Below are 26,611 nucleotides of genomic sequence, written 5' to 3'. Positions count from 1 at the left end.
TGGCTGGAAAGAAAGCAGGACGCGTTCTCCGAGCCCAGCTCTGAGATCTCACCCTATTTCCGTTGCTGTCACTTCCTGGCCCCGGTAGGGAGGTGGGAAAATCGAGGGGAGGGGAGCCTCTAGCCCACCTCCCAGCTACCCGGAAGACTGGGAGGGGGAGCTTCGGTTCGGCTGAGATTTGGGAGAGGCGGAGTTTGCCGATAATCAAGCAAGAGAAGTGGGTTCTGAAACGAAAAGAAAAAGCCTTTACCTTGGATGAGTTTTCTTTGAATTTACTAAGCTATAACTGGAACTGGGTTTTCGGAGTTCTTTTTCCCAGCACCTAGTACAGTGTAGGATATTAGCATGTAATTTTGTTTGAAGTAATTTACCAAAATACACTGTATTTCCAGTATATCACCATCATTTAAAAACTAAGCAACGACTTGTTTCTAAGAGCAAAGCCTCCATATTAAGTGTATTCTATTTTATTATTTTTCCTTTTACAGATAAAAATATATCAATTTTAATAGAGCTGACTTTAGCCCTTTAAAACTGCAACAACCCCCTATTAACGTTTCCTAGAGGACCAAAAAACACCAAATTAGAGTATGACATGGAAATAGCACCCTTCTTTGTTTCTCTGCCTCTTACATAAGTAATAAGACAACTACATACCACATTGGAGTACGTGGTTTGCTTCCTGCTAATGGACCCTTAGTGACAACAGTGATGGCTTAAAATCAGGTTCCTGAGCGCACATGGGAGACCTGGATTGGGTTCCCAGCTCTTCCTGTGGTCCTGGCCCAGCCCCAGGCATTGCAGGCATCTGAGCAGTGAACCAGTCTATCAAATAAATAATGAAAAATTTAAAAAGCAAGCAGTTCCTGCTTGTCTGTAGCTAAATATAACCCAGAATACTATACACTAGGGTATCTCCTATGTCTGCATAACTCCTATGTCTTGCCTAACTAATCTGTGGCTGAGGGAGAGAACCTCTGGATTTTCATGGTATCCTGAAGATGTAGCCTAATACAAGGGATTAATTGGGATTTTACTAGTGGGATCAAGAGGTAGGGAGTTAGAGGTGTGTGTGTGTGTGTGTGTGTGTGTGTGTGTAGTGAAATAGCAGGGGGAAGCAAGGCATAAATAACCCCCTGAATCTGAGATGAGATGAGGCAGCATGGACCTAGACAGTTTAGTTGATTTGTTTCGTAGCTTTCATCTCATGGCAGATCTTTCTTGACCCACTCTTGACAGCCCAGGGTTTTCCTGAACATTCCTGACATGGCCCATGTTAAAGTTACCTCCTCAGCACATGTCCACTTAGAAATTTCTACTTAGGACATTTCAAGTGCAGAGATGTCCAATCCAAATCCTTGGGTTATCAGAAAAATGTATAGTCAATTGTGTCACTGTGGGAAAAAAATTAGAGAGCTGTACTCACCTTCAAATCATACCCATGAGCTATGCCAGCTTCAGTGCAACCAGCCCAGAGAGGGAGAACAGAATTTAAGATGGCTTTTTCTTTAGCTCTCATCTGACTCTATAGAAAGAGGGATCACCTTCATTATATTCTGCTCTCCCCACACTTCCAAGGTATCAGTAAAAGTGGGTGAAACCCTCCCTAGTGTAGAGTTGTGTAGCATCCGAGTATCTACCCTTTGTGGCTCCCAGTAACCAGTCTATTTGTCAAGTTGAGGCCTACATAATGACAAAGCCATGGATTCCTTATGCCAGAAACCAAGACAGGTCTGTCTGGTCCTGTGGTTCCTCCTGGGTCCTTGGAACTAACACCCTGTTCTTTCCAATTACCTTCTTCCCTTGCATACAGCCTCTTAGGTCAACTGTCAACTGACTTCTCAGTGTCTGTGCTCATAAAGCATCTGTATATATTGGCATGAACATGCCATGCACTGTTCCTGGCTGTGAGGCTGCCACTATAAATAAGATGAAGTCCCTTAAGGAGACTTTGTGGCGTGAGGAGGGATGAGGAGGCACATGACATACATCAACAAAAAGATAATTTAATAGTGGTTAAGTACCACGGAGAAAATAGGGTATGATAACAGGGAGTACTGAAAGCTATGTTGTTTGACAAAAAGAGAACTTGAGAGTAACAGATACTGTAGAGAGGTCTAGTGAGGGGGGCAGTTCTGTGAGCTGTTCCCAGAAAATACTGCTGTTTCCAGCATCTGAGACTCGGTCAACCTATGTAGCTATTTGAGGAGGCAAACCCTGGGACTCAACTATAACAGGAGATCCTGGAATCCCCGTGGCTGGGAAGTGCTGACTAAAAGCTATTGTAGAAAAGCAGCCACTGCCAACAACCATTGATCCTCAGTCCCTATGAAGATCAGCTGTGGGATGCTGGCTCTTGCTAATAGGAGGGACAACCAAAGCCCTAGGATTTATGAGTCTCTGCTGGGACTTAGGCCAATTATGAGTCCCTCTTAGGCCAAGTCCTTTCTTCAATATTTGAGCTCCCTTGAGAAAGAAGACCTAAGTTACTAAACATTCCAGAGATACATTACTTACGTCATTCAGGAGAAAGTACAAATTCTTGCTGGGAACCAGGACCAGTTTTTAGAGATTATAAACAGATTGATGGCTGAAAGTATGTGACCTAGAGTGATAAGGGTGGGAGGGACATGGATATGGGTAGGGGGAAGAGGAGTATAAATAAATTCATGCCATCTGCTTTTTAAGTAATCTATAAAAACAAAGGTATTTAAAAAAATAAATTCTGTACCCATGATAAGTTTTTGCCTCTGTAAACTATCAAAGCAAGTCAAGGTATCATGTTGCTGTTGGCAGAGACAGAATGCAACTATCATATGTGCTGAGGCAGAGGATGGTATTAAATGCGCCCCCCCTCAAAAAAAAAGTTGTCCTTAATGGTGGACCATGTGTTTGAGTCCTAAGTACATCATAAGATCAGTAGACTAATACCATGAAAGCTAAACTTAGCTTCTCTCCAAGATTTTGAACTCTGAAATTCTTTAAATTTCTTGTCTCTTGGCTCTTACAAAAATGGGTGTTCAACCTGATTGAGAACCCTGGGCCCTCGAGTCTTCTCTTTTATTCCAATTTCTTACCCCTATTACCTTCACCTGTTCCTTATCCTGTTTGGAGTTCATAGGTCAGTCTGTTGAACACGGTGCCTGTATGCCGCTTCGGCCTTCCTCCATTTCTTCTGGCCAATTCCCAGCCCGAATAATTTCTATCACTGTGCACCTCAGTTCACATTAACAAGCTTCCCAACACTGCTGGAGAGTCACAAAGTAGGTCAATGAGTTTCACTACAAATTCACATTATCTACCTGGAGTTGGGTCCTTACTGGTCCTCTGCAGTGCATTTATTCACATCTCCATACCACACACCATACCTTTCCTCTTCCCAAGCCCAGAATCCATATGTAAAATTATACCTCCTCTATTTTTTTAAAAATTCACCATTTCACCCAACTAGCCTTTTCCTTGTCATCCCTACAACAGTCACATAAAAAAACCAAAGCAAAGGTTTTAGAATAAAAGAAGGTCTGGCTTTGAATCATGACTTGGCCACTTAGTATCCATGTGACTCTGGGAGTTAACTCTTCTCGAGCCTATTTTTCTTTGCATATTGAAAATGAAAAAAAAATCCCAATTTTGCAGGATCATGATAAGGGTTAAATGGCTGTATATGAAGGGTCTTCACAAAGTCTATGGAAAATATGACTTATGAAAAAAAACTATGCATGGGTTTCAGAATTTTATACCTAAAATTATTCAATTCCATTTTCCTAGGAATTTTAAACTGTAGACCAAACAGGATAAGGAACAGGTGAAGGTAATAGGGGCAAGAAACTGGAATAAAAGAGAAGACTCAAGGGCCCAGGGTTCTCAATCAGATTGAACATAGATTTTTGTAAGAGCCAAGAGACAAGAAATTTAAAGAATTTCAGAGTTCAAAATCTTGGAGAAAAGCTAAGTTTGGCTTTCATGGGATTAGTCTACTGATCCTATGAGAGGCAGAGAGGGGAGACAGATGCTCCCATCTGCTGGTTCTCTTCCCGGATGTCCACAATGGCCTGTGCCTGGCCTGAACCAGGAGCTGGGAATGCAATCCAGGTTTCCCACATGGGTGGGTGCAACCTAGTTACCTGAGTCATTATTGCTGCTACTCACCGGCAGGAAGCTGCAGTCTGGAATTGAACCCAGGTGCGAATCTTGACCCCAAGGTAAATGTATGCTCTTTCCACTTTTTTTTAAACTTATTTATTTGAAAGATTTAGAGATCTTCCATCCACTGGTTCACTCCCTAGATGATCTCAAAGGCCAGTGCTGGGCCAAGCCAAAACCAGGAACCAGGAACTGCTTTCGTCTCCCATGTAGGTAACAGGGGCCGATGAACTTGGGCCATCTTCTACTGTTTTTCCTGACCATTAGCAGAAAGCTGGATCAGAAGTAGAGTAGCAGGGACACGAACCAGAGCCCATAGGGGATGCTGGCCTTGCAGGTGGCAGCTTTACCAGCTACACCACAATGCCAACCCCACCACAAACTTTTTAAAAGTACTCTTGTTTATAAAACAGGGAGCACAGAGAAAAGCTATTGCACCATCTCTCTTCTAACTGGTTCCCAAGATCTAGGAATCACGTTCTACTGCTGTAAGTTTTGCAGGCTCTTCTTAAAATACTCATTGCCAGGGAGCAGGTATTTAGCTTTACAGTAGGGAAGTGCCTGGGTTTGATTTCTGGCTCCAATTCCTGGCTTTAGCTTCCTGCTAATGCAGACCCTAGAAGACAGTAGTGACGGTCAAGTATTTGGGCACTGCCCATGTGATGCCATTTCTGGCTCTCAGCTTCTGCCCCATCCATTGTAGATATTTGTGAATGAACTGACAGATGGGAGCTCTCTGTTGGTCTGTTTCTGTTTGTCTTTCTGCCTCCCAAATATTTAAAAAAATAAATATATGCATTGCACCATCCTTGACTTTTAACAAAGCTACTGCAGCAACCCACTGGTCGTTGCTAAACTCAAGTCCATCCCCCACAGTGATCTCATTTTAATCTAATTGAAACAGCTCTAGTTTCAATGGCTGCCTGTGGTCCTAAGTATAAAGCTCCTGTTCTTAAATCCCAGTTTACCCAATTTGGCCCCAGCCGACCTCTGCTTCCTTATCTCACACTGTGTTGCCGTGCTTCTCATGCTGTTCCTGAGGCAAGAAGCCCTCTTCATCTGGCCTGCCCTCCTTACCCCAGCTCCTCGAGGTTTACCTTTTTTCACTGGAAAATTGTCTCTACCTGCTCTGAACATCTCAGCACTTACAACTCTTGTGGAATTCATCATTTCACCTTCAATTTTATTTGCAAACATGTCTAGTGTTTGTGGCTAGAGGACAAGCTTCTCTTTAGTTCAAAGACTAATTTCATACTAAAACCTGTATTTTGAGTTAGTCCCAAAAGGCATTAAATAAAAACAACAAAAAACACAGTCCTGCATTAAGGAAAGGGAACACTATATCACCAAATAAAAAGGGCACCTGAAAATCTGAGATATCTTTTGGAACCACATCTGTGCAAATTTGGTTTAACTGGCACTTCACCACTCTAGGGTGTTCTTGTCTGCCAGAATTTTTTTAAATAAGTCAGTAACATCTTTTATCAGTCCCTGCAGAAATTAAGAAGTTAGTATAAGCATTTCCCACCAAAATTTGTTTTCAAAGCCCGTAAGTGGAGATGGTACTTCCTAAAAAAATGGTACACAATAAACATTCCTGTTGAGTTGATGTATTCCAGTGATGTACTTTCAAAGTCAGAAACTGTTACTAGAAATAAAAATAGTAGAAGGATATATTCCAGGGTAGTGAACCTCTGACGCTGTTATTTCCTTTCCCCTTCTAGATAAAATAGCTTGCAGTTATAACAGTTATACTTCTGAATTATCCCATTTTCTAGATTTATTTATTTATTTATTTTTTTGCTCAGTAACCTGAAGGCCATGCAACCACAGGCTCAAGTGTTAAGTATTTTCTTTTCATTCTCAGGAATTCCCTTTGCTGGGTATTTCCTGCAAGAAACCTGGTCCAGAATCAACGTTTCAGGCCTCTCAACCACAGAACCAGCACCAGAAATAGGTCTTTACCAAAGGTGATTTTACTTAAAATGAACTTAGAATAGAGGACTAGTTAACCTAAGTATTCCTGGGCTATTTTAAAAATTTGCTGAGATTTTATACTATGTACTGTAATACAGTATGGTACTTTTAAACTGTAGTAAAATTTCCCATTTGAACCACATTAAAGTATACAACTCAGTGATAATTATTGTATTTACAATACTGTACAATCACTACTATCCAGTTTCAAAATATCACCCCAAAATGAAACATCATACCTATTAAACAGTCACTTGCCATTCTCCCCTTCCATTAGTTGCTGGTAACCATTTGGTTGTTTCTACAAATTTGCCTACTTTGAATAATCCATGTAACTGGAACATACAATACACGGCCATTTGTATTTGGCTACTTTGACCTAGAGTTCACTCCAAGGTTCACCCGTGGTTAGCATTTATCAAATTTTTTCATTCCTTTTTATGGTTGAATAATACTCCACCATATGGAAATATTGTTGATCCACTCATCAGTTGATGGGCATTAGGCTGTTTTCACCTTTTGGCTATTATTGATAGTGCTGCTATATTTGCATCCAAGTTTTTGCAAATACTTGTTTCCAATTCTTTTTGGTATATACGCAGGCCTGGAATTACTGAGTCACTAATTCAGTACTACTTTTTATTATTAAATTCAAACACACAGTAGTACAGTTCAAGAAAACAGTCTTGGTTCCAGGAATTTAGACTAGATTAAGCAACTAAAAGGTGGCAGTAGTTCTAGCTCTTTAGATTCTGGGAGCCTTATTTCTTTATAAAATGTAGCATGGTTATATGTAAGTTAGCGATTTTTTTCAAAGAGAATGCACAAAAATTACCTAGGGAGCCTTTTTAAAAATGCAGACTGCTAAACCCAATGCCCAAAGATTCTAACTCAGTAGATCCGGATGCTGAGGATTTGTGTTTAAACAAGCACCCTGGCTGATTCTAAGTGTCTCCCCACCTCACTTAAATTCTGCTAACAACCAACTCTTTCCCAGTCGAAATCAAATTAGAGGGCACTAAAGGACTAAACTGTAGATCTAACCTTCAAACAAATCCTGAAACTTAAAGAGGACAAATAATATCATGGTAGAGTATATTTGCTAGAGGAAAAATTCTTTCTATAGTAGCACCTTTTTTTTCTGTTTCAATAGGATAAGACTCCCACCATAAACATATTAAGTACATGTTAAGTATCAATGGTTAAGTACTGCTTTGGTATCTGTTGACTTTTAAAAAATGCTGCCAATTCAGTTTCCTCTTTTTAAGATAAGAATCTTGTTGGGGCCAGTGCTGTGGCATAGCAGGTAAGTAAGAATCTTGTCCAGGTATGAAACTGGCTGCTATCTAAATTGAGTCCCTTCTTTGAACACAGTTAAGATTAATTATACATACTTGTTTAACCTGATTTACTGAGAAACACTCCCCCCACACACTCAAGTCTAAGGCTACAGGACTTAAAAGTCTTAGATTTGGGGGGAGTCTAAAAAGCCAAAATGATTTATTTCTAGAACTAGCTTTTTAAGAGCACCCAAGTCAATCTTAGAAAGTGATTCAGCTTCCAAGTATTTTATTCATTTGGCCCTTAAAAACAAAAAAATCATCTTGAATAATTAACTCTCTTGGTTTAATCATATTTAACAGAAACTTGAAGCATTCAGTTTATTTCTCCTTTACACGAATAAACAAAAGCCCTATAAATTACAATGTGAATAACACTATATAAAAGAATTCCCATAAAAATTACTGCAGGGTCTTTCTCATTGGTGGGGGCAACTATTATAGCTTCCTCTGCCTGGATGCATGTTCTTCGTGATGATCTAAATTCAGATAAGTACAAATCACAGCAAAAATTAAAGTTTTCATCTTTAATGAAATGACTCTGGAAATAACGTACATTTCCATGACACCAACACTACAGTTTTCGGAGTCACATTAAGATACACAGAATTACATCCGTAATTAATATGAATGCCAACATTTCAAGCAGTAATTTCTGTTACATGGCAAACAAAATCAAGAAAGCAACCATCAAACAAAAGAGACCCATAGCTTCAGACAAGGCAAATCCCAGGATAGCATATGAGAACAGCTGCTGCTTCAGCGAAGGGTTTCTAGAAGAGACACAACACAGGACTGTTACTCTGAAACACAGTGCTTTTAACATGTTTGGTCAGTGTTAGAAAATCAGGCGACTTCCGAGGGGATCTTTGTCAACTGGCAAGTCTACGGGAAGAGTATCTGCCTGGATCCCTTTTGCTGCTGCTGTTGCCACTCCTCTTGCCCCAGTGGACAGAAAAGAATGGAACTGCATCCACGTGTCATTATAAATGATTAGTGTGTATTCATTTTGAGGGATTCTGACAGTCTTATTGCTATGAAAGTATGTTCTATATCTTTTAAGACTATTTAGAAATCTTAAATGGTAAGATGGAATTAGTATTTTTAAAGAATTTATTCTATTAATCACATTCCCAATATACAATGAAGGATTGCAGATTCTGAAGTCGGACCATTAAAATTCATTTCCTGCCACTTACCAGCTTTGACTCTAGGCAGGTAGTGTAACCCTTCCAACTCTGGTCCTTCATAGGTAGGAGGAGTTGTTCATATTAAGTAAGATAAGGCATACAAAGCCCGCAAGATGTAATGCAAGACAGAGCAGCACTTACTACAAAGTAGCTATTACTATTTCACTAGCTTTTTCCAACTATTTCAAGCATGCTGTTAAATTAACTTATCCAGGGATAGAAATGATTACCTGGCATAACCAATGATGAGGCTGCCAAAAACTGTTCCAATACCAGCACCAGAACCAGCCACTCCTACTGTTGCAGCACCTGCACCAATAAATTTGGCAGCAGTATCAATGTCTCTGCTGATCGCACTGGTCTGAAACTCCCTTCGGATAAGTTGAGACACACCATTCTGGGCCCCATTAAATACCGTAGAGCCCTAGAGAACAGGAAATAGAGGCAAAGGTCCAATCAGTAATCATTTAATCACTGTATTGTCAAAATGATAACTATTTTTCTATTTGTAGCTGAGTGTGAACAGGTAGTGGAATTGTACAACAGAAAAAAGAATCAAGAGCTTTCAATAATTCCAATCTTGTGGTATAAACACTACACCTTTTAAAGTTGTTGAAAATTAACAAACAGTATATATGAATATGCTTTTCAATGGAGGTTTTTCAATAACTATGGCTATTATAATGTTAAATATACACAACTCAAACTATAGATGGAAATACAAATCCTGACTATTTCATGAAAACCATAGGCTGACCTGGTAACAAGGTCTCATTTCTGTTGTTACTACTCACCTCTCCAGTCCTGGCCTCTGGTCGGGACAACACTGATGCAGAGATTGGTCTGTATGCGACTCTGGATCCAGCTCGGATCTAGTAATGAAAAGATGGTTCCAAGTTTAAAAATACAGATAAGAATTGCATGACTTTTCTTGAACCACCCATGAGTTCCAAAAACAGCAAGCATCAAAGATGGATCAGAGACTATTCTGTATTGACTCTTACCTTGGCTGTTGGTCATTTTTCAATACATGAAGTAATTCTAATAAAGTCGCATGCTAATAAAGTTGGAAAGCTTGCTACATAATTTATTTGTAATACTCCAAACAAAAATCCTAAGAACAAAATTAGTTCTTAAAAAATAGTGTTGTCTTTAACATTTCAATTATTGTACTGCTATAATTCAGGTAAAAAAAAAAAAGGCAATAAACACTCCAAATTCTTTGGTAGGCTTAAGAGGACCAATGAAGTATTACTGAGAGTGTCACTATAACAGTTGTCATTTAAAATAGCCCGGCAGTTAGTATGAGTTCCCACCACTTCCAAGCTACTCCTATATATATCCATTAAGCATAAAATTAAAAAAGGAGTTTAAGCAATTGTACATCAGTTTAAGAATAACCGGAGAAATACTTTGGCCATAAGGACATATTCCAATCTGGCTTCTCTGCCCTTGAATGTCCACTGAAGTAAGGTCACAGAAAACTCCCTCTGAACCAAGACCCGATTCTCTAAGACAAATCCTCCAGAATCAGAAAGCCTGCAAAATAGTTATGAAAAAAAAAAATACCCCACGGCTGGGAAGCCAGACTTTCGGCTCCCCCTCCCCCCAATTCCTCCGCCCACACATGGCGAGGCAAAGGCCCTCCCTCCTGCAGCAGCGAGTTTGACCTACAGATAGGCACTGGAGCGCGCAGCTGCAGTGAACTAGGCCTCACCGGACCCCGGCAGCCCCGGCAGCCCCCAACCCTCGCGTCGACCCTAACCCGACGGCAGACGCAGGAGGCGGGCGAAGGAGCCGCCCCCGGGCGAGGGGCCGGGAGGATTTGACCTACACCAGCCAGGCCTGACAGCTAGCTAGGCCCCGGCTGCTCCGCACCGCCCTAGTGGAGGGCAGGAGCGGTCCGAGACGACCCAGAATCTGGAGGAAAGAGGGAAAAGGCATCAGGTTAAGGGGCTAGGGCACCGCGGGACCCGAAACGGCGAGATGCCCGCCAACAGGCTGCCCCATTCAACATGTGGACACTCCGGGCAGGAGGCCAGGCCCTCGGTTCCCCCGGCCCAGCCTGGGCTACGCACCAGAGCAGGGGTGCAGGCGAGCTTGGCGCAGGCGAACATCTTACACTCTTCGGGGCGGCGCGGCTGGAGGATCTAGGTGACAGGCGACGTGGGATCCTCTCCCGCTTCCCCTCTGCGGAAGCAAAGAGGCTTAAGGTCAAGTGTCCTCCAGGGGCCTGTCCTTCCCACCCAGGCCCCAGGGGTTCCCGTGCACGCCGTCACCTTGGGCCCCGTGCCCAGAAGGCGCCAGCGGAATGAATGGGTCCCTACTGAGCGCTGCCAGGCCCCGGCCAGCTCGGGTTCCCGCGCCCTCCGCTTACCTTCCCGGGTGGAGGCGGCGGCGGCGGCAGCGGCGGCAGAGGTCGAAGGAGTGGGGCTGGGCGCGCAGGCGCGGACCGGCTCTTATTCGCGGCCCAGCACCCGGATGCAGAAGGCGGGGTATGGAGGTGCACTGGGGAAGACGCTCAAGGTCACTTTGTAATAACTTTATTGGTAAACGGCCCGGAAGGACAAGGACGGCCGTCCGGTATTGGGTTGGCTGGTGGGCGGGGGACGGGGGGGGGGGGCGGGGGGAGACGAAAAGAAATTGAAGACCAGCGCTGGCGGAGAGGATTCTGAGCAAGCCCTTTCGCTTTTGAGCTGCGCTGAACGGGGAGACTAAAGCGTTTGACTTACTTTGACAACCTGTGAAACTTGGCCTTTTTAATCAGCTGCTGCTTCTCTTTAGAATAGGGGACCCCTTCCCGGTTCTCCTCTTCCTCTGTGAAATAGAACTGGCGGGTGGGGTAGGGGTGAGGCTAGGGGGTCCCGAGCCTAGAGACGTTTTCTATCAAGGAACCCGCAGTAGGGTCCCAGAAGTGCTAATCCTGCAGGCGGACATGGCCTGCCCTAGAAGTACTGGGTCAGAGGCGATGAACAAGTTCAGTGGGTCTAAGAGCTTTGTGACTTTGAACACAAAATTGTTTCTGGGTAAAGTGAGAGTGCTCAATTTTTTCTTCAAGCTCCATGGCTGTTAGAATTAAGGATTTGTAAAAAAAAAAAAAAAAAAGAAAGAAAGAAAGAAAGAAAGAAAGAAAGAAAAAAAGAATTAAGGGATTGTAATGTATTTCATGTGGAGTTTGGAACTAAAATACATGTTGCAGTATTTTCAAAACCAGCTTTTTAATTTTGGATTTTAAATTTTCTGTATATTTGTTTTTCCGTGACACATCACAAGATTTGGCCCAAAAAAGGATGCCGGAGAAGAACCTACTCGATGTTAACACTTATTTTTGCAATTCTGGACAGATCATTTTCTTAAAATGTCTCAGAAAATGGCTGTTACGAACTTCTTGTCTTCTTAGTTCCTTGAATTATACAAATTTAATTTTGTAGTTCTGACAAATGGCTACTACTTCCAGTAACATATGTCAGCATAAAAGATTAAGCAATTAGGAGATGGCTGGAGACTAAACTCCAGCCCACACTGCCTAGAGCCCTAGCATGAGACATCAGTCTAGAGGATCAACCTTGACTGGTTACCACAAAGGTGAAGGATCTAACAGCAACTCTGGGGAAGATGCTCTTAGGACTAAAAATTTAAAAATGAATAAACCTTGTTACCCAACCAACCTCAAATGCAAATGGTTCAAAATCATGAATCCTAAACATTTCAAGCTCAATCCTTGGCCCACAAAATAGAAAATTCACATGAACAGCTCAATAAGAGAGCTCAAGTTCTAAGTTCTAACTGCAGTTATGTGGTGTCCTGTGGTGTCTAAGTGGAATAAACAATAAGGCCCTATACTTCAACACTAGATTTTTTTAGGGAAAAAATTATTCCAAGTGGGTTTGTGTGCAGAGATTGAGTGACTGTCCTCTTTATTCAGCACTGAATCAGTGGCAGTAACTGTGGAAGAGGAAGCAACAGAGAAGCTGGGATCCCTAACAGGGCTGTTTGCAGGTGGCATACAGACTAGTTGCCTATGGTAAGGAAGTTACAGGATTGTCAAGCCCTGTCTGACCTGAAGTCAAGCCTGTCCTGTTGTGTTGAGGGCCTTGACCATGGCCATGATGCCATTGTACTATTCTAAATACATTTGCTCAGACTTTGCCTGTTTTTGTACCCTAAGGCTTTTGTTAGAGTGGATTTTTTAAAAAAGACTTATTTATTTGAAAGGCAGAGTTACAGAGAGAGAAAGAGATCCTCCATCAGCTGGTTCATTCCCCAAATGGCCACAACTGCCAGGGCTGGGCCAGGCTGAAGCCAGGAGCCTGGAAGTCTATCCGGGTCTAACACATGGGTGCCATCTTCTGCTGCTTTCCTAGGCACGTTAGCAGGAAGCTGGATTGGAAGTGGAACATCCCGGACTCAAACTGGTGCTGAAGTGGGATGCTGATGTTGCAGACGGTGGCTTCACCCACTGCACTACAATGCCAGCCCTGGGGAGTGGATCTTTGAGTGACACTGACCCATATTGTTTTGAGGTGGATATTTGCATGGAGAGAACTTAAAAAAAAAAATAGGTACTTTCTAAGATGACTAAAGTAAGGTCAGAAAGATTAACAAGAGCCCCCTAAGAAGTATTTAATCATCTCTGTGTATTCATGGCCCCTGGGGGACAGTCTGGTAAGTTATGAAACATCATGATTTAATAATAAATGGCAAGCCTGCGTGATGATAGCATGGGGAAGAAGGAATGGGGTAGTGAAGGTAAGTAAGCGCACTACCAAATGTAGTCCCATCAATTTCTCTTATCCTGTATGCCCTTTCATCAAGCCAGAGAGTCTGCTTGCTCTGACCAAGAGAGTGCTTTGAAAGTGAAAGTGAAACAGTGTGATTTCTGGGCCTAGATCTTAAGAGTTTTTTTTTTTTTTAAGATTGATTTATATATTTATTTGAAAGGCAGAGATAGAGAAAGAGATGGAGAGAGAGAGAGAGAGAATCTTCCAACTGCTGGTTCATTCCCCAAATTGCCATAATGGCTGGGGCTGAGCCAGATCAAAGCCAGGAGCCAGGAGCTTCTTCTGCGTCTCCCACGTGGGTATGGGGGTCCAAGCACTTGGACCATCTTCCACTGCTTTCCCAAGCACATTAGCAGGGAGCTGGATTGGAAGTGGAGCAGTCAGGACTTGAACTGGTGTCCGTATGGGATGCCGACACTGTAGATGGAGGCCCCAATCTTAAGAGATTTTGCAGCTTTGTTTGTGGAAGCCAGTCACCATTCTAGAAATATGAGTCAGATGGCTAACTGATAAGAAATCATATGGATAGAAAAAAGGGCATATGGAAGATAACTGAGGCCCCCAAGGCATGCTACATTCTCTGGTTCTAGTCAAAGCTTCCCACTCAGCAGCCCAGGGAATACAAATGAGCCATCACCAATGAGCTTGGCCCAAATTCCTGATTCAGAGTGAAGAACAATGAAGGGTTTGTTGAGCTGTTAAGTTTTTTTTGTTGTTGTTTTTGTTTTTGTTTTGGACAGGCAGAGTTAGTGAGAGAGAGAGAGAAAGAGAGAGAGAGAGAGAGAGAAAGGTCTTCCTTCCGTTGGTTCACCCCTCAAATGGCCGCTACGGCCGGCGCGCTGTGCCAATCCGAAGCTAGGAGCCAGGTGCTTCTCCTGGTCTCCCATGCAGGTGCAGGGCCCAAGGACGTGGGCCATCCTCCTCTGCCTTCCCGGGCCACAGCAGAGAACTAGACTGGAAGAGGGGCAACCGGGACAGAATCCGGCGCCCCAACCGGGACTAGAACCTGGGGTACCGGCGCCACAGGTGGAGGATTAGCCTAATGAGCTGCGGCACTGATGAGCTATTAAGTTTTGTGATATTGTTATGAACACAAAACTAAAACAGGAAACGTGGAGATAGCAGTATCTTTACATTGGGAATTTCAATTTGGAGTTCCAAGTGTAGCCCATAGTAAAGCAGATAGAAGCCTGTGTCTCCCTGACTCCCTTTCCTTCAAGTACCATGGTAGAGTAAAGTTGTTGGGCTGAACTTTTGTAAGGTAATTCTAATCTAGTTACCAGGAAGATTTTTAAACCTTTGAAAGTTTTTATTTAAAAAAATTTTAAATTTATTTTCATTTTATTTGAAAAGCAGCAAGATCTTCCATCTGCCAGTTCACTTTCCAAAAGCCTGCAAATAGCCAGGGCCAGGCCATGCCAAAGCCAGGAGTCTGGAATTCCGTCTGGTTGTCTCAAGTACTTGAAACATTACTTTCTGCCTCCCAGGGTGTGCATTATCCAGAAGCTGGATCCAAAGTGGCAGAGCAGGGACTCAAACCAGGGACTCTGACAGGGGATGTGGGCATCACATGCTGTGCCTGACCCCAACATTTTCATTGTTATAGTCTGAAACATTTTCACCATCCTTCAAACATCCATGTGATAAATGGAAGTCAGAAATAGAAGTTGAAAATGTTATTTACTCTGTTATAACATTTCATTTTTTCTTATACAAGTTTTGTTTCATGTTATTGACTTCAATTTTGGTATCAACTTCTCTTTAAAAAAATAAAGAGCCCCTGGGGCAGTGCTGTAGCTCAGTAGGCTGAGGCTCTGCCTGTGGCACTGACATCCCATACAGGTGCTGGTCGGGCACTGGTTCATGTCCCAGTAGCTCCTCTTCCAATCCAGCTTTCTGTTAAAGCCTGGGAAAGCAGTAGAAGGTGGCCCAATTTGCTTGGGTCCCTGCACCTCTGTGGGAGACCTGGAAGAAGCTCCTGGCTCATGTTTTCACATCAGCCCTGCTCTGGTTGTTCCAGTCATTTGGGAAGTGAAAGAGCCGATAGAGGACCTTTTTCTCCCTCTCTCTCTCTAACTCTACTTCTCAAAGAAATAAATAGAATCTTTAAAAAAAATAAAGCCTTGGGTGGGGAAGGCAATTGAGTACCTGGGTTCATACTGGCTCCAGCTTCTGGCTCCAGCTTCCTGCTAATGCACACTCTGGGAGGCAGAGGTGATGACTGAAGTAATTGGGTTCCTGCTGCCCACATGGAAGACCTGGATTGAGTTCCCAGTGGAGACAATGTATGCATTTAGATAGTGAACCGGGGGGATGGGAGCACGGTTGGGAGCACTCTTTCTCATCTCTCTGCCTCTAAAATAAATAATATATAAATTTTTAAATCACTAAACTTGCACTAATTTTATGTGATCATTCAACCGAGGTGAGCTCCAAATAAATACTACATCCCCTCTTTGAGATAGTGAGAGTGCAGCAAAAAAAAAAAAAAAAAAAAAAAAAAGAGTTTAAAATATAGTTGGGGTATATAAAAAATTGGACTGAAGTATATTTAAAAATAAGAGAAAAAGCTAGTAAGTGTTCCAGGACTAAGTTTTGTGTATGCTAATGGAAATAGCTAAGAGATTTTAGTCAGAAATTGCCTCTTTGGCTGGCGCCGCGGCTCACTAGGCTAATCCTCCACCTGCGGCGCTGGCACACCAAGTTCTAGTCCCGGTCGGGGCGCCAGATTCTGTCCCGGTTGCTCCTCTTCCAGTCCAGCTCTCTGCTGTGGCCCGGAAGTGCAGTGGAGGATGGCCCAAGTGCTTGGGCCCTGCACCTGCATGGGAAACCAGGAGAAGCACCTGGCTCCTGCCTTCGGATCAGCGCGGTGTGCTGGCCGCAGTGCGCCTGCCGCAGTGGCCATTGAGGGGTGAACCAACGGTAAAGGAAGACCTTTCTCTCTGTCTCTCACTGTCCACTCTGCCTGTCAAAAAAAAAAAAAAAAAAGAAAAGAAAGAAAGAAAGAAAGAAAGAAAGAAAGAAAGAAAGAAAAGAAATTGCCTCATTGAAGACTTGAAAGACAGAAAAGACTTCATACCAGGTCCCCCATGGGTGGTATGGGTCCAGGTTTGGGACATCTTTCACTGCCCTCCCAGGTATACTAGCAGAGAGCCGGATTGGAAGTGGAGCAGCTGGGAATGGAGCCTGCATTCTGATATGGATGGCAGCATCTGAAGCAGCAGCTAACCTGCTGCACCACAGTGCTAACTGCCTGATTTGCTCATCCTGTGGTCTCTGCCTAATCAAGTGTACATAATACACAACAATACAGATAGAGGTGGACACTCCACTTTTCTGAAAACTTACTGGACTATGGCTAAATTGTATACAAATCTTTTTCTTAAGATCCTAGTGATTTTAACTTCTCAATAGTTAACTTTAAATCAACCCCCATTTCCTCACTGCCTTCCTTGGAAGATTCAAAACATCTAATTCATGTTTTTTATACCACATTCTTATACCTGATCAGCATCTGTTAACCTCATCTGATCATACAGCACAGAAATGATAGCTTCTTCATCTACAGAAAGATTATGGCTTGTTCAGGTAAATTCTTTGGCGGGTACTTTTGGTAGGCAGAAAGGTACTTGCCCTCCCAAAGATTCCCATGTACTAATCCCCAGTACTTGTGAATGTGGCACCTCCTATGGCCAAAGAGAGATTGCAGATGTAATCAAGGTAAGGCCTTGGAGATAAGACCATCCCGTATAATCTGGATGGGCCGCAGGTAATCACAGGGGTCCTCATGAGTGAAAGAAGGGGGCTGGAAGGGCAGAATCCGTGAAGGAGCTGTGATGCTGGAGGCAGAGGCGGCGTGATGGAGCATGAGGCAGACAATGTTAGCCCCTGCAGACTTCCAAAGTATGGAAGCAGACCCCCTGTCGAGGTATGTGAGCAGCTTCTAGAATCTGGAAAGAAAGGTAACAGACTAGCTCTTAAAATCCCCAAAAGGAACAGAGTGCTGCCAACACCTTGAGTTTAGCTCCCTCAGACTCATTTGAGACTTCTGACTTTAGAACAGTAAACCGCCAGCGCCGCGGCTCACTAGGCTAATCCTCCGCCTTGCGGCGTCGGCACACGGGGTTCTAGTCCCGGTCGGGGCGCCAGATTCTGTCCCGGTTGCTCCTCTTCCAGGCCGGCTCTCTGCTGTGGCCAGGGAGTGCAGTGGAGGATGGCCCAAGTGCTTGGGCCCTGCACCCCATGGGAGACCAGGAGAAGCACCTGGCTCCTGCCTTCGGATCAGCGCAGTGCGCTGGCTGCAGCGCACGGGCCACGGTGGCCATTGGAGGGTGAACCAACGGCAAAGGAAGACCTTTCTCTCTGTCTCTCTCTCTCACTGTCCACTCTGTCTGTCAAAAAAACAAACAAACAAAAAAAAAAAAAAACAAAAAAAAAAACACCACGGTAAACTAATCAATTTATGTTAGGTCACCAGGATTGTGGTACTTTATTACAGCAGCTGTTGGAAACTAATATGGGAGGTAAACTCTTACCTGCTTCTAGGCATTAGACATTAATCTGTGAATACAAATCAAGGTCATAGAATGGGGCCTTAATTGTGGAATTCAGGTGGCTGAAGTACCCCATGTTATGCAGGAGACACATTCATTTTGAATCTTAGCTTCATAGAGGGCCGGGGATATGAGCAATAGAGGCATAGTTAACAAATGATAGAATGTTCTCCAAGAGTACAGCAGGAATACAAACCAGCAGGCTGGGTTGTAGGACCAGGCTCTTACTGTGTAATCAAGATTTGGGAGGTTAGGAAAACAAACAGCACGCAAAAGTGTGCTAGAAGACAAGGCTGATATTTCCAGGCAGGAAGAGATAGGAAGCCAATATATAGTAGTGCTGTTGAAATGCCTTTGTGCATAAAGAAACATTCCTTTCTATTTTATTTTACGTTTTACATTTTTTTTAGTTATTTTAACTTATTTGAAAAGCAGAGGGAGGAGGTGGGGGTGGGGATTGATTCACTCTCAAAATGCCCACAACAGCTAGGGCTGAGCCAGGCCAAAGCCAGGAGCCTGGAGCTCCATCTGTGTCTCCCATGTAGTGGGCAGGGATCCAAACACTTGAGTTATCACTTGCCACCTCCCAGGGTGCACATTAACAGGAAGCCAAAATGGGAAATGGAGCCAGAACTTGAACCCAGGCACTCCAATATGATGTGTGGGCATCCCAAAGCGGTGTCTTAGCTGCTGTTCCAAACACCCAACCCCAAATACAACACTTTCAGGACCACACTGACTGTTAACAGCAAGGCTCCAAGTTGCTGTGGGGGCAGAAAGCTCTGCAGGGGGAAGACAGCTGGAAGACAGTCAATAATAGAGTGTTGGTTAGAAAGGAAGTAGAGAGAGGGCAGGAGACATGAGGCTCTGTCAACTCTAAGATGGGCCAGTTACACTGATAACTTACTAGAGGGTGTGAGTTACAGACTTCCCGATTCCCACATCTTGACCATTGAGGGGTCTTCTCCAGGTGACACTGGGATATAGGTCTGGACACAATCCTTCATTCTCTGGAATCATTCTTTATCTTACTGGTGTTTGTCTCATTTAATAAACTTGTTTTCATCTCCTCTTTTTTTATTTTTTAATTTTTTTTTTTTGATAGGCAAAGTGGACAGTGAGAGAGAGAGACAGACAGAAAAGTCTTCCTTTGCCGTTGGTTCACCCCTCAATGGCCGCTGTGGCCAGCACACCCCACTGATCCAAAGCCAGGAGCCAGGTGCTTCTCCTGGTCTCCCATGGGGTGCAGGGCCCAAGCACTTGGGCCATCCTCCACTGCACTCCCTGGCCACAGCAGAGAGCTGGACTGGAAGAGGAGCAACCGGGACAGAATCTGGCGCCCCGACCGGGACTAGAACCTGGGGTGCTGGCGCCACAGGCGGAGGATTAGCCTAGTGAGCTGCGGCGCCGGCCGTTTTCATCTCCTCTTTAGATTCACATGTCATTTATTCAGTCATTCAACAAGAATTTTGTTCATTTATTATATTAAATTGCTAGATTGCATTCTCAAGATAGTTGATGAAAACCCTAGAATAAAATGTGTAATAATTAATGCGAACTTAAAAGACTTCCTTTTATTTCTGCCTGCTCCCTCTCTTCTCTCCCACCATGACTCTTATTAAAACCCTATGATCTGGGGCCGGTACTGTGGCGCAGTGGGTTAACGCCCTGGCCTGAAGTGCTGGCATCCCATATGGGCACTGATTCTAGTCCCGGCTGCTCCATTTCCAATCCAGCTCTCTGCTGTGGCCTGGGAAAGCAATAGAAGATGGTCCAAGTCCTTGGGCCCCTGCACTCACGTGGGAGACCCGGAAGAAGCTCCTGGCTCCTGGCTTCGGATTGGTGCAGTTCTGGCCGTTGTGGCCAATTGGGGAGTAAACCATCGGATGGAAGACCTCTCTCTCTCTCTCTCTCTCTCTCTCTCTCTCTGCCTCTCCTCTCTCTGTGTAACTCTGACTCTCAAGTAAAAAATAAATAAATCTTAAAAAAAAAAAACCCTATGATCTGGCCAAAACAGTCTACTTCCCACCCTCCAAGCCACCATTGCAACTCTGGTTGCTTTGCTCTAGTAAAGTTCACAGGAACCTCAGAGTCTTTGGTTACTTACTCTGTGTATCAGCAAAACATATGCTACTCCAATAAAGCTGACGATTAAAAAGAAAATAAACTAGGTGAGGGGCGGTGGTAAGGGGACGGTGAAGAGTTCAGAAAGTCTTCTTTATGGTCTCTAGTTGCTACCACAGTTGCCAGATTATCTAGACAAATAGCATTACCCTAGAGATCTGTTAATTTCTTGTTAGACTATAACTCTCTTACCTCAGAATTTTTATTTAATCTATATCTGTAACCTTCCAAAACATTGACTCTTTTTTTTCTTTTTTTTTTTAATTTATTTAATGAGCATAAATTTCCAAAGTACAGCTTATGGACCACAATAGCCTCCTCCCCCCACCCCCGTGTCTTCCCTCCCATCCACAACGCTCCCCTCTCCCACTCCCTCTCCCCTTCCCCTTCACATCACAATTAATTTTCAATTATCTTTATATACAGAAGATCAATTTAGCGTATGTTAAGTAAAGATTACCACATTTTGCTCCCACACAGAAACATAAAGTGTAAAATACTATTTGAGTACTAGTTATAGCATTAATTAAACACCTAAGAGTAATTATGTATTAATTACAGAGCTCAACCAATAGTTTTAAGTAGAATATAAAATGCATCTTTTGCATTGTTGTGGCTTCCCCCTCCCTCCCGTGGCCCTCCCCTCACCCACTTCCTCTCCCCCCTTCATCACGTTTCATTTTCGGTTACCTTCATATGCCGAAGATCAATTTAGTATATACTAAGCAGGGATTTCAACAGGTTGCGCTCACACAACCGAACCAGGTATAGGGTATTGTTCGACTAGTAGTGTTGTTTTTGAGTTTCATAGATAAACATATTAAGGACAGAGATCCTGCGAGGGGAGCATGAACCCAGTGACTCCTGTTGTTGATTTAACAATTGGCACTCTTATTTATGACGTCAGCAATCACCCGAGACTCTTGCTATGAGCTGTCTAGGCTATGGAAGCCCCTTGAGTTCACCAACTCTGAATTTGTTTAGCCAAGGCCATATCACAGTGGAGGTTCCTTCCTCCCTTCAGAGAAAGGCGCCTCTCTCCTTGATGGCCTGATCCTTCTGCTGGAGTGTTGTTCACCAGGATCCTTCATTTAGATTGTTTTTTGCCACCGTGTCATGGCTTTCCATGCCTGCGAGACTCTCATGGACCTTTTAGTCAGATCCGAATGTCCCAAGGGTTGATTCTGAGGCAGGAGTGCCCAAAACATTGACTCTTGACCTACTCATCTGGTGATGTGACATCTGGCCAACTTTTTCCTAAAAATAAAGCAAAACAAACTTTTAAAAATTATATAAGTAATATATGAATATAGGTTTGTAAAGTATATAGATAATATGAAATTATGGAAAGCAAATACCAGCTCCTGAACACCTTACTCCCCAATACTGTTTTCCTTCCAGAAATAATTATGACATAGTTTAGTGTGCAGGGGTATCTTTCCAGATATTACACTGTGTTTTAATATGGAAATGTATGAATTTCGTTTTAAAAATGTTTATTTATTTGAAATGCAGAGGGAGAGAGAGAGAGAAAGAGAGAGAGAGAGAGAGCATTTCCATCTGCTGATTTACTTCATAAATGCCTGTTGAAGCCAGGAGCCAGGAACTCAATCCATCTCCCATGTGCTGGCAGGGACTCAGATACTTGAGTTATCATCTACTACCTCCCAGGATGCATTAACAGGAAGCTGGATCAGAAGCAGAGAAGCTGGGACTCAAACTCGCACTCTAATCTGGCATATGGATGTCCCAATTGGTGGCTTAACATTCCACCTCCGTGAATTCAGTTTTTAATTTTCATAAATAAAAACTTATACTTTCTTTTCAACAAATGGTGCTATGGAAAACTGGATGTCCATATGCACAATAATGATGTTACTTTATATTTGTAATTGATTCAAAATGGATGAAAGACCGAAATGTAAGGCCTAAACTATTAAACAGAAGAATACAAAGGGGAAATTTTTCATGCTATTGGATTTGGTGTTGATTTCTTGGATATAACACCAAAAATACAAGCAACAGCAGCAACAACAAATAGATTTCAGCATAATTAAAACTTCTGTCATCGAAGAACACTATCAAGAGACTAAAAAGTCCACAGAATGGGGGAAATATTTATATTTTTAAAGACAGACTAATATCTAGTATATGTAAAGAATTTCTACAACTTAACAACCAAAAAAATCGAATAATCAAATTTAAAAATGAGTAAAGAACTTCAAATATGCTAAGCAAATAGTCAAAAAGAACATGAAAAGACACACGTCACTAGTCATTAGGGAAGAGCAAATCAAAACCACAGTGAAGTACCACCTCATAACTATTAGGATAGCTCTTTTCAGAAAAATGAAAAATAAGTATTGGTGAGGATAAGAAGAAATTGGAACTCTTATTTATTGTTGGTGGGAACATAAAATGGTATAGCCACTTTCAGAAATAATATAGTGGTTCCTCAGAATGTCAAAGAGAATTACCAGTTGATCAGCAATTCTACTTCAAGGCATTAGGTCAAAAAAAAAATTGAAAATAGAGACTCAGATACTTGTACATCGATGTTCATAAAAGCATTATTCACAATAGCCAAAAGTGGAAACAACCCAAATATCCATCAACAGATGAGTTGATAAGCAGAATGTGGCTTATACGTGTAAGATAATATTCAGCCTTAAAAAAGAGTAAAATTCTGATGCATGCTACAGCATGGATGAACCTTGAACATAAGCTAATTAAAATAAGCCAGACACAAGAGGATAAATAGTATGTGATTCTACTTACACTATGTATTTAGAATAGGGAAATTCATAGAGAAAGTAAAACAGAGGTTATTGGGGTCTGGGAAAGAATGGAGAAATGTGAGTTATTGTTTAATGGGTATAGAGCTTCTGTTTGGGATGATGTAAAAGTTCTGGAAATGTATAGTGCTAATGGTTGTACAACATATGAATACATTTAATGCCACTGAACCATACACTTAAGAAAGGCTTCCATGGTACATTTTGTTTTGTATGTTTTCCATAATAAAAATTATACCTTGGGGCAAGTGTTTGGCCTAGTATTTGAGATGCCTGTTAAAACATCTGCTTCCAAGTCTAGTACCTGCTAACACTAACCGATAGAATAAATAAAGGGGAGAGTGATCCAACATGAGAAGTGAGATACTCAGCAGACTCCTAGAATGGCAGATGTCCTAAATAGCACTCTGGCCTCAGAATCAGCCCTAAAGGCATTCAGATCTGGCTGAAAAGCCCATGAGAGTATTTCAGGCATGGAAAGCCAAGACACTCTGGCAAAAGATCTCTGTGAGTGAGATCTCAGTGGAAAGAACAGGTCTTCAAAGAAGGAGGTACCTTTCTCTGAAGGGAGGAGAGAACCTCCACTTTGACTATGACCTTGTCTAAACAAGATAAGAATCGGAGAACTCAGAGGGCTTCCATAGCCTTGGAAACTCATGACTGGAGCATAGGGAGATTACTGATGCCATAGACAGGAGTGTCAATTGGTAAAGTCAACAACAGGAGTCACTGTGCACTTACTCCTCATGTAGGATCTCTGTCCTTAATGTGCTGTGCATTGAGATTTAATGCTATAACGAGTACTCAAACAATATATTTCACTTTGTGTTTCTATGGGGGTGCAAACTGTTGAAATCTTTACTTAATGCATACTAAACTGATCCTCTGTAAAAAAAAAAAAAAAAAGAAAAGAAACTATCAACTCCCAACTTGACTCTCACTGGGATTAAACATGACAATAGGTCTGATCTGATTTCCTCATCATTAAAAAAAATCATCTATTATTTTTCACTTTATGTTTCTGTGTGGGAGCAAACTGTTGAAATCCTTACTTAATGTATACTAAGCTGATCTTCTGTATATTAAGATAATCGAAAATGAATCTTGATGTGAATGGAAGGGGAGAGGGAGTGGGAAAGGGGAGGGTTGTGGGTGGGAGGGACGGTATGGGGGGGAAGCCATTGTAATCCATTATTCGTACTTTGGAAATTTATATTCATTAAATAAAAAAAAAAAAAAAAACATCTGCTTCCTACATCAGAGTACCTGGATGCAATTCCTTGGCCTGTATCCTGACTCTGGCTTTCTGCTAATGCAGGCTCTGAGAGACAATAGTGATGGTTCAAGTGATTTGGTTCCTGCCACTCACAGGGGAGAGCTGGATGAAGTTTCCAGCTCCTGGTTTTGGCTCCACCCTTCACCTAGCCCCAGCCCCCACTGTAACAGGCATTTGGAAAGTGAACCAGGGCATGGGAACTCTGTCTCTCTGCCTCTCATACGAATAAATATTTGTTAAAAATAAAAACATCAGGGCTGGTGCTGTGGTATAAGTTGAACCTCGACCTGTGGCGGCTGCATCCCGTATGGGTGCCCATTTGAGTCCTGGCAACTCCACTTCCCATCAAGTTCTCTGCTATGGCCTGGGACAGCAGTGGAAGATAGTCCAAGTGCTTGAGCCCCTGCATCAACATGGGAGACCTAGAAGAAGCTCCTGGCTCCTGGTTCCTGTCTTGGAAGATCCATCTCTCTCTTTCTCTCTCTTTACCTGTGCCTTTAAAATAAATAAATCTTAAAAAAAAATAAAAATTATATCATGAGTTTTCAACTAATATGTATTTTTATTTTTTATTTTTGGACAGGCAGAGTGGACAGTGAGAGAGAGAGAGACAGAGAGAAAGGTCTTCCTTTACCGTTGGGTCACCCTCCAGTGGCCACCACGGCCTGCGCACTGCACTGATCCGAAGCTAGGAGCCAGGTGCTTCTCCTGGTCTCCTATGCGGGTGCAGAACCCAAGGACCTGGGCCATCCTCCACTGCCTTCCTGGGCCACAGCAGAGAGCTGGACTGGAAGAGGGGCAACCGGGACAGAATCTGGCGCCCCGACTGGGACTAGAACCCAGAGTGCCGGCGCTGCAGGTGGAGGATTAGACAAGTGAGCCACGGCACCAGCCTTCAACTAATATGTATTAGTGCTATTTTAATTTCAGTAAACTCATCCTGAACCTTTTAAATAATGTTATAATTCTATGATAGAAATTTAAAACATATTAAGCATAGTGAATAGTATAACAAATTCCCACATATCCTACAGTGTCAACTGTTATCAACACATGATTGATCTTGCATCATGTATTTTTTTAAACTATTTATTTTATTTATTGAAAGGCAGAGTTATGGGGAGAGGGGGAAAGAGACAGGGGGAGAAAGAGAGAAAGAGAGTAAGAGAAGGATTTTTCCATACACTGGTTTACTCCCCAAATGGCCGCAATGGCCAGGATTAGGTCAGGCTGCAGCTAGGAGCCAGTAGTTTCTACTGGGTCTCCCCAGTAGAAGGGGAGTGCAGGGGCCCAAGCACTTGGGCCATCTGCTGCTTTCCCAGGCACATTAGCAGAGAGCTGGATCAGAAGTGGAACAGCTGCATTTTGAACTGGCGTCCATATGGGATGCCAGTGTCACAGATAGTGGCTTTACCTGCTACATCACAACTCTGGCCCCAATCTTGTGTCACCTATTCTCCCTCTCATCTATTACTGTTCTTTACTACCACACATTATTCTGAAACAAATTTCAAAATCATGATATTTAAATGATAAATGTGTAAGTATGATTTCATAAGAACTCTTTTCTGAAATATAACCACAATACCACCATCACATAAAAAATATCTAATAATTCCTTAGTAGCATCAAATATCACTGATTGTCTCATAATTTTTTAAATAGTTGGTTTGCTGAAATTAAGGATCTGAACATATCTGCATGTTATAATCCAATATAAGTTTTTAAGTCTCTTTTAATTTATAGATTCTCTCTCTTCTTTCAAATGTATTAGCTGAAGAAATAGGATTATCTGTCATATAGTTTCCCCCATTCTAGATTTTGCTAATTTTATCCTCATGATGTCATTTACCATGTCCCTTTATTTCTTTTTCTTTTTTTTTTTTTTTTGACAGGCAGAGTGGACAGTGAGAGAGAGAGACAGAGAGAAAGGTCTTCCTTTGCCGTTGGTTCACCCTCCAATGGCCGCCGCGGCCGGCGCGCTGCGGCCGGCGTACCGCGCTGATCCGATGGCAGGAGCCAGGATCCAGGTGCTTTTCCTGGTCTCCCATGGGGTGCAGGGCCCAAGCACCTGGGCCATCCTCCACTGCACTCCCTGGCCACAGCAGAGGGCTGGCCTGGAAGAGGGGCAACCGGGACAGAATCCGGCGCCCCAACCGGGACTAGAACCCGGTGTGCCGGCGCCGCTAGGCGGAGGATTAGCCTAGTGAGCCGCGGCGCCGGCCCCCTTTATTTCTTGAAAATTGTTAATTAGGTCTATAGATTTCATGAGATTTGGGTTTTCACTTTCTTAAAATAGATGTTACAGGTGGTCATAGGTACTTCCTATGTGCACGATTCAGGAGGCATGTAACATCTGGCTGTCATTTTCATGATGTTAAAATCATCAGTAAGGTCAGCTCAATTTCTTCATTATAAAGTTCCCCATAAAC

The 26,611-nt window shown here is 42.9% G+C and overlaps 1 protein-coding gene and 1 pseudogene across 2 annotated transcripts; one reads left to right on the top strand and one right to left on the bottom strand.

Moving 5' to 3' along the window:
- Window positions 1–7,972: 7,972 nt before the first annotated feature.
- ATP5MC3 (ATP synthase membrane subunit c locus 3) lies at window positions 7,973–11,085 on the bottom strand. Its single transcript, XM_002712300.6, has 5 exons — window positions 11,028–11,085; window positions 10,729–10,840; window positions 9,445–9,522; window positions 8,881–9,074; window positions 7,973–8,233 (listed from the first exon to the last, which is right to left on the bottom strand). Exons 2-5 carry the CDS (start codon window positions 10,765–10,767, stop codon window positions 8,119–8,121), a joined length of 426 nt encoding a protein of 141 aa, XP_002712346.1. The 5' UTR covers window positions 10,768–10,840; window positions 11,028–11,085; the 3' UTR covers window positions 7,973–8,118.
- LOC149127362 (uncharacterized) lies at window positions 10,805–12,506 on the top strand (annotated as a pseudogene). The gene is made up of 2 exons (XR_016230784.1): window positions 10,805–10,939; window positions 10,982–12,506. The product of XR_016230784.1 is annotated as an uncharacterized LOC149127362 (transcript).
- The last annotated feature ends 14,105 nt before the right edge of the window (window positions 12,507–26,611 follow it).

This window comes from Oryctolagus cuniculus, chromosome 3 (assembly GCF_051225735.1).
Source record: "Oryctolagus cuniculus isolate XC-2025 breed Fujian yellow rabbit chromosome 3, ASM5122573v1, whole genome shotgun sequence".
NCBI classification, from domain to species: Eukaryota; Metazoa; Chordata; class Mammalia; order Lagomorpha; family Leporidae; genus Oryctolagus; species Oryctolagus cuniculus.
Note: the sequence above shows the minus strand (reverse complement) of the source record. Positions and strands in the feature narration are given on the sequence as shown.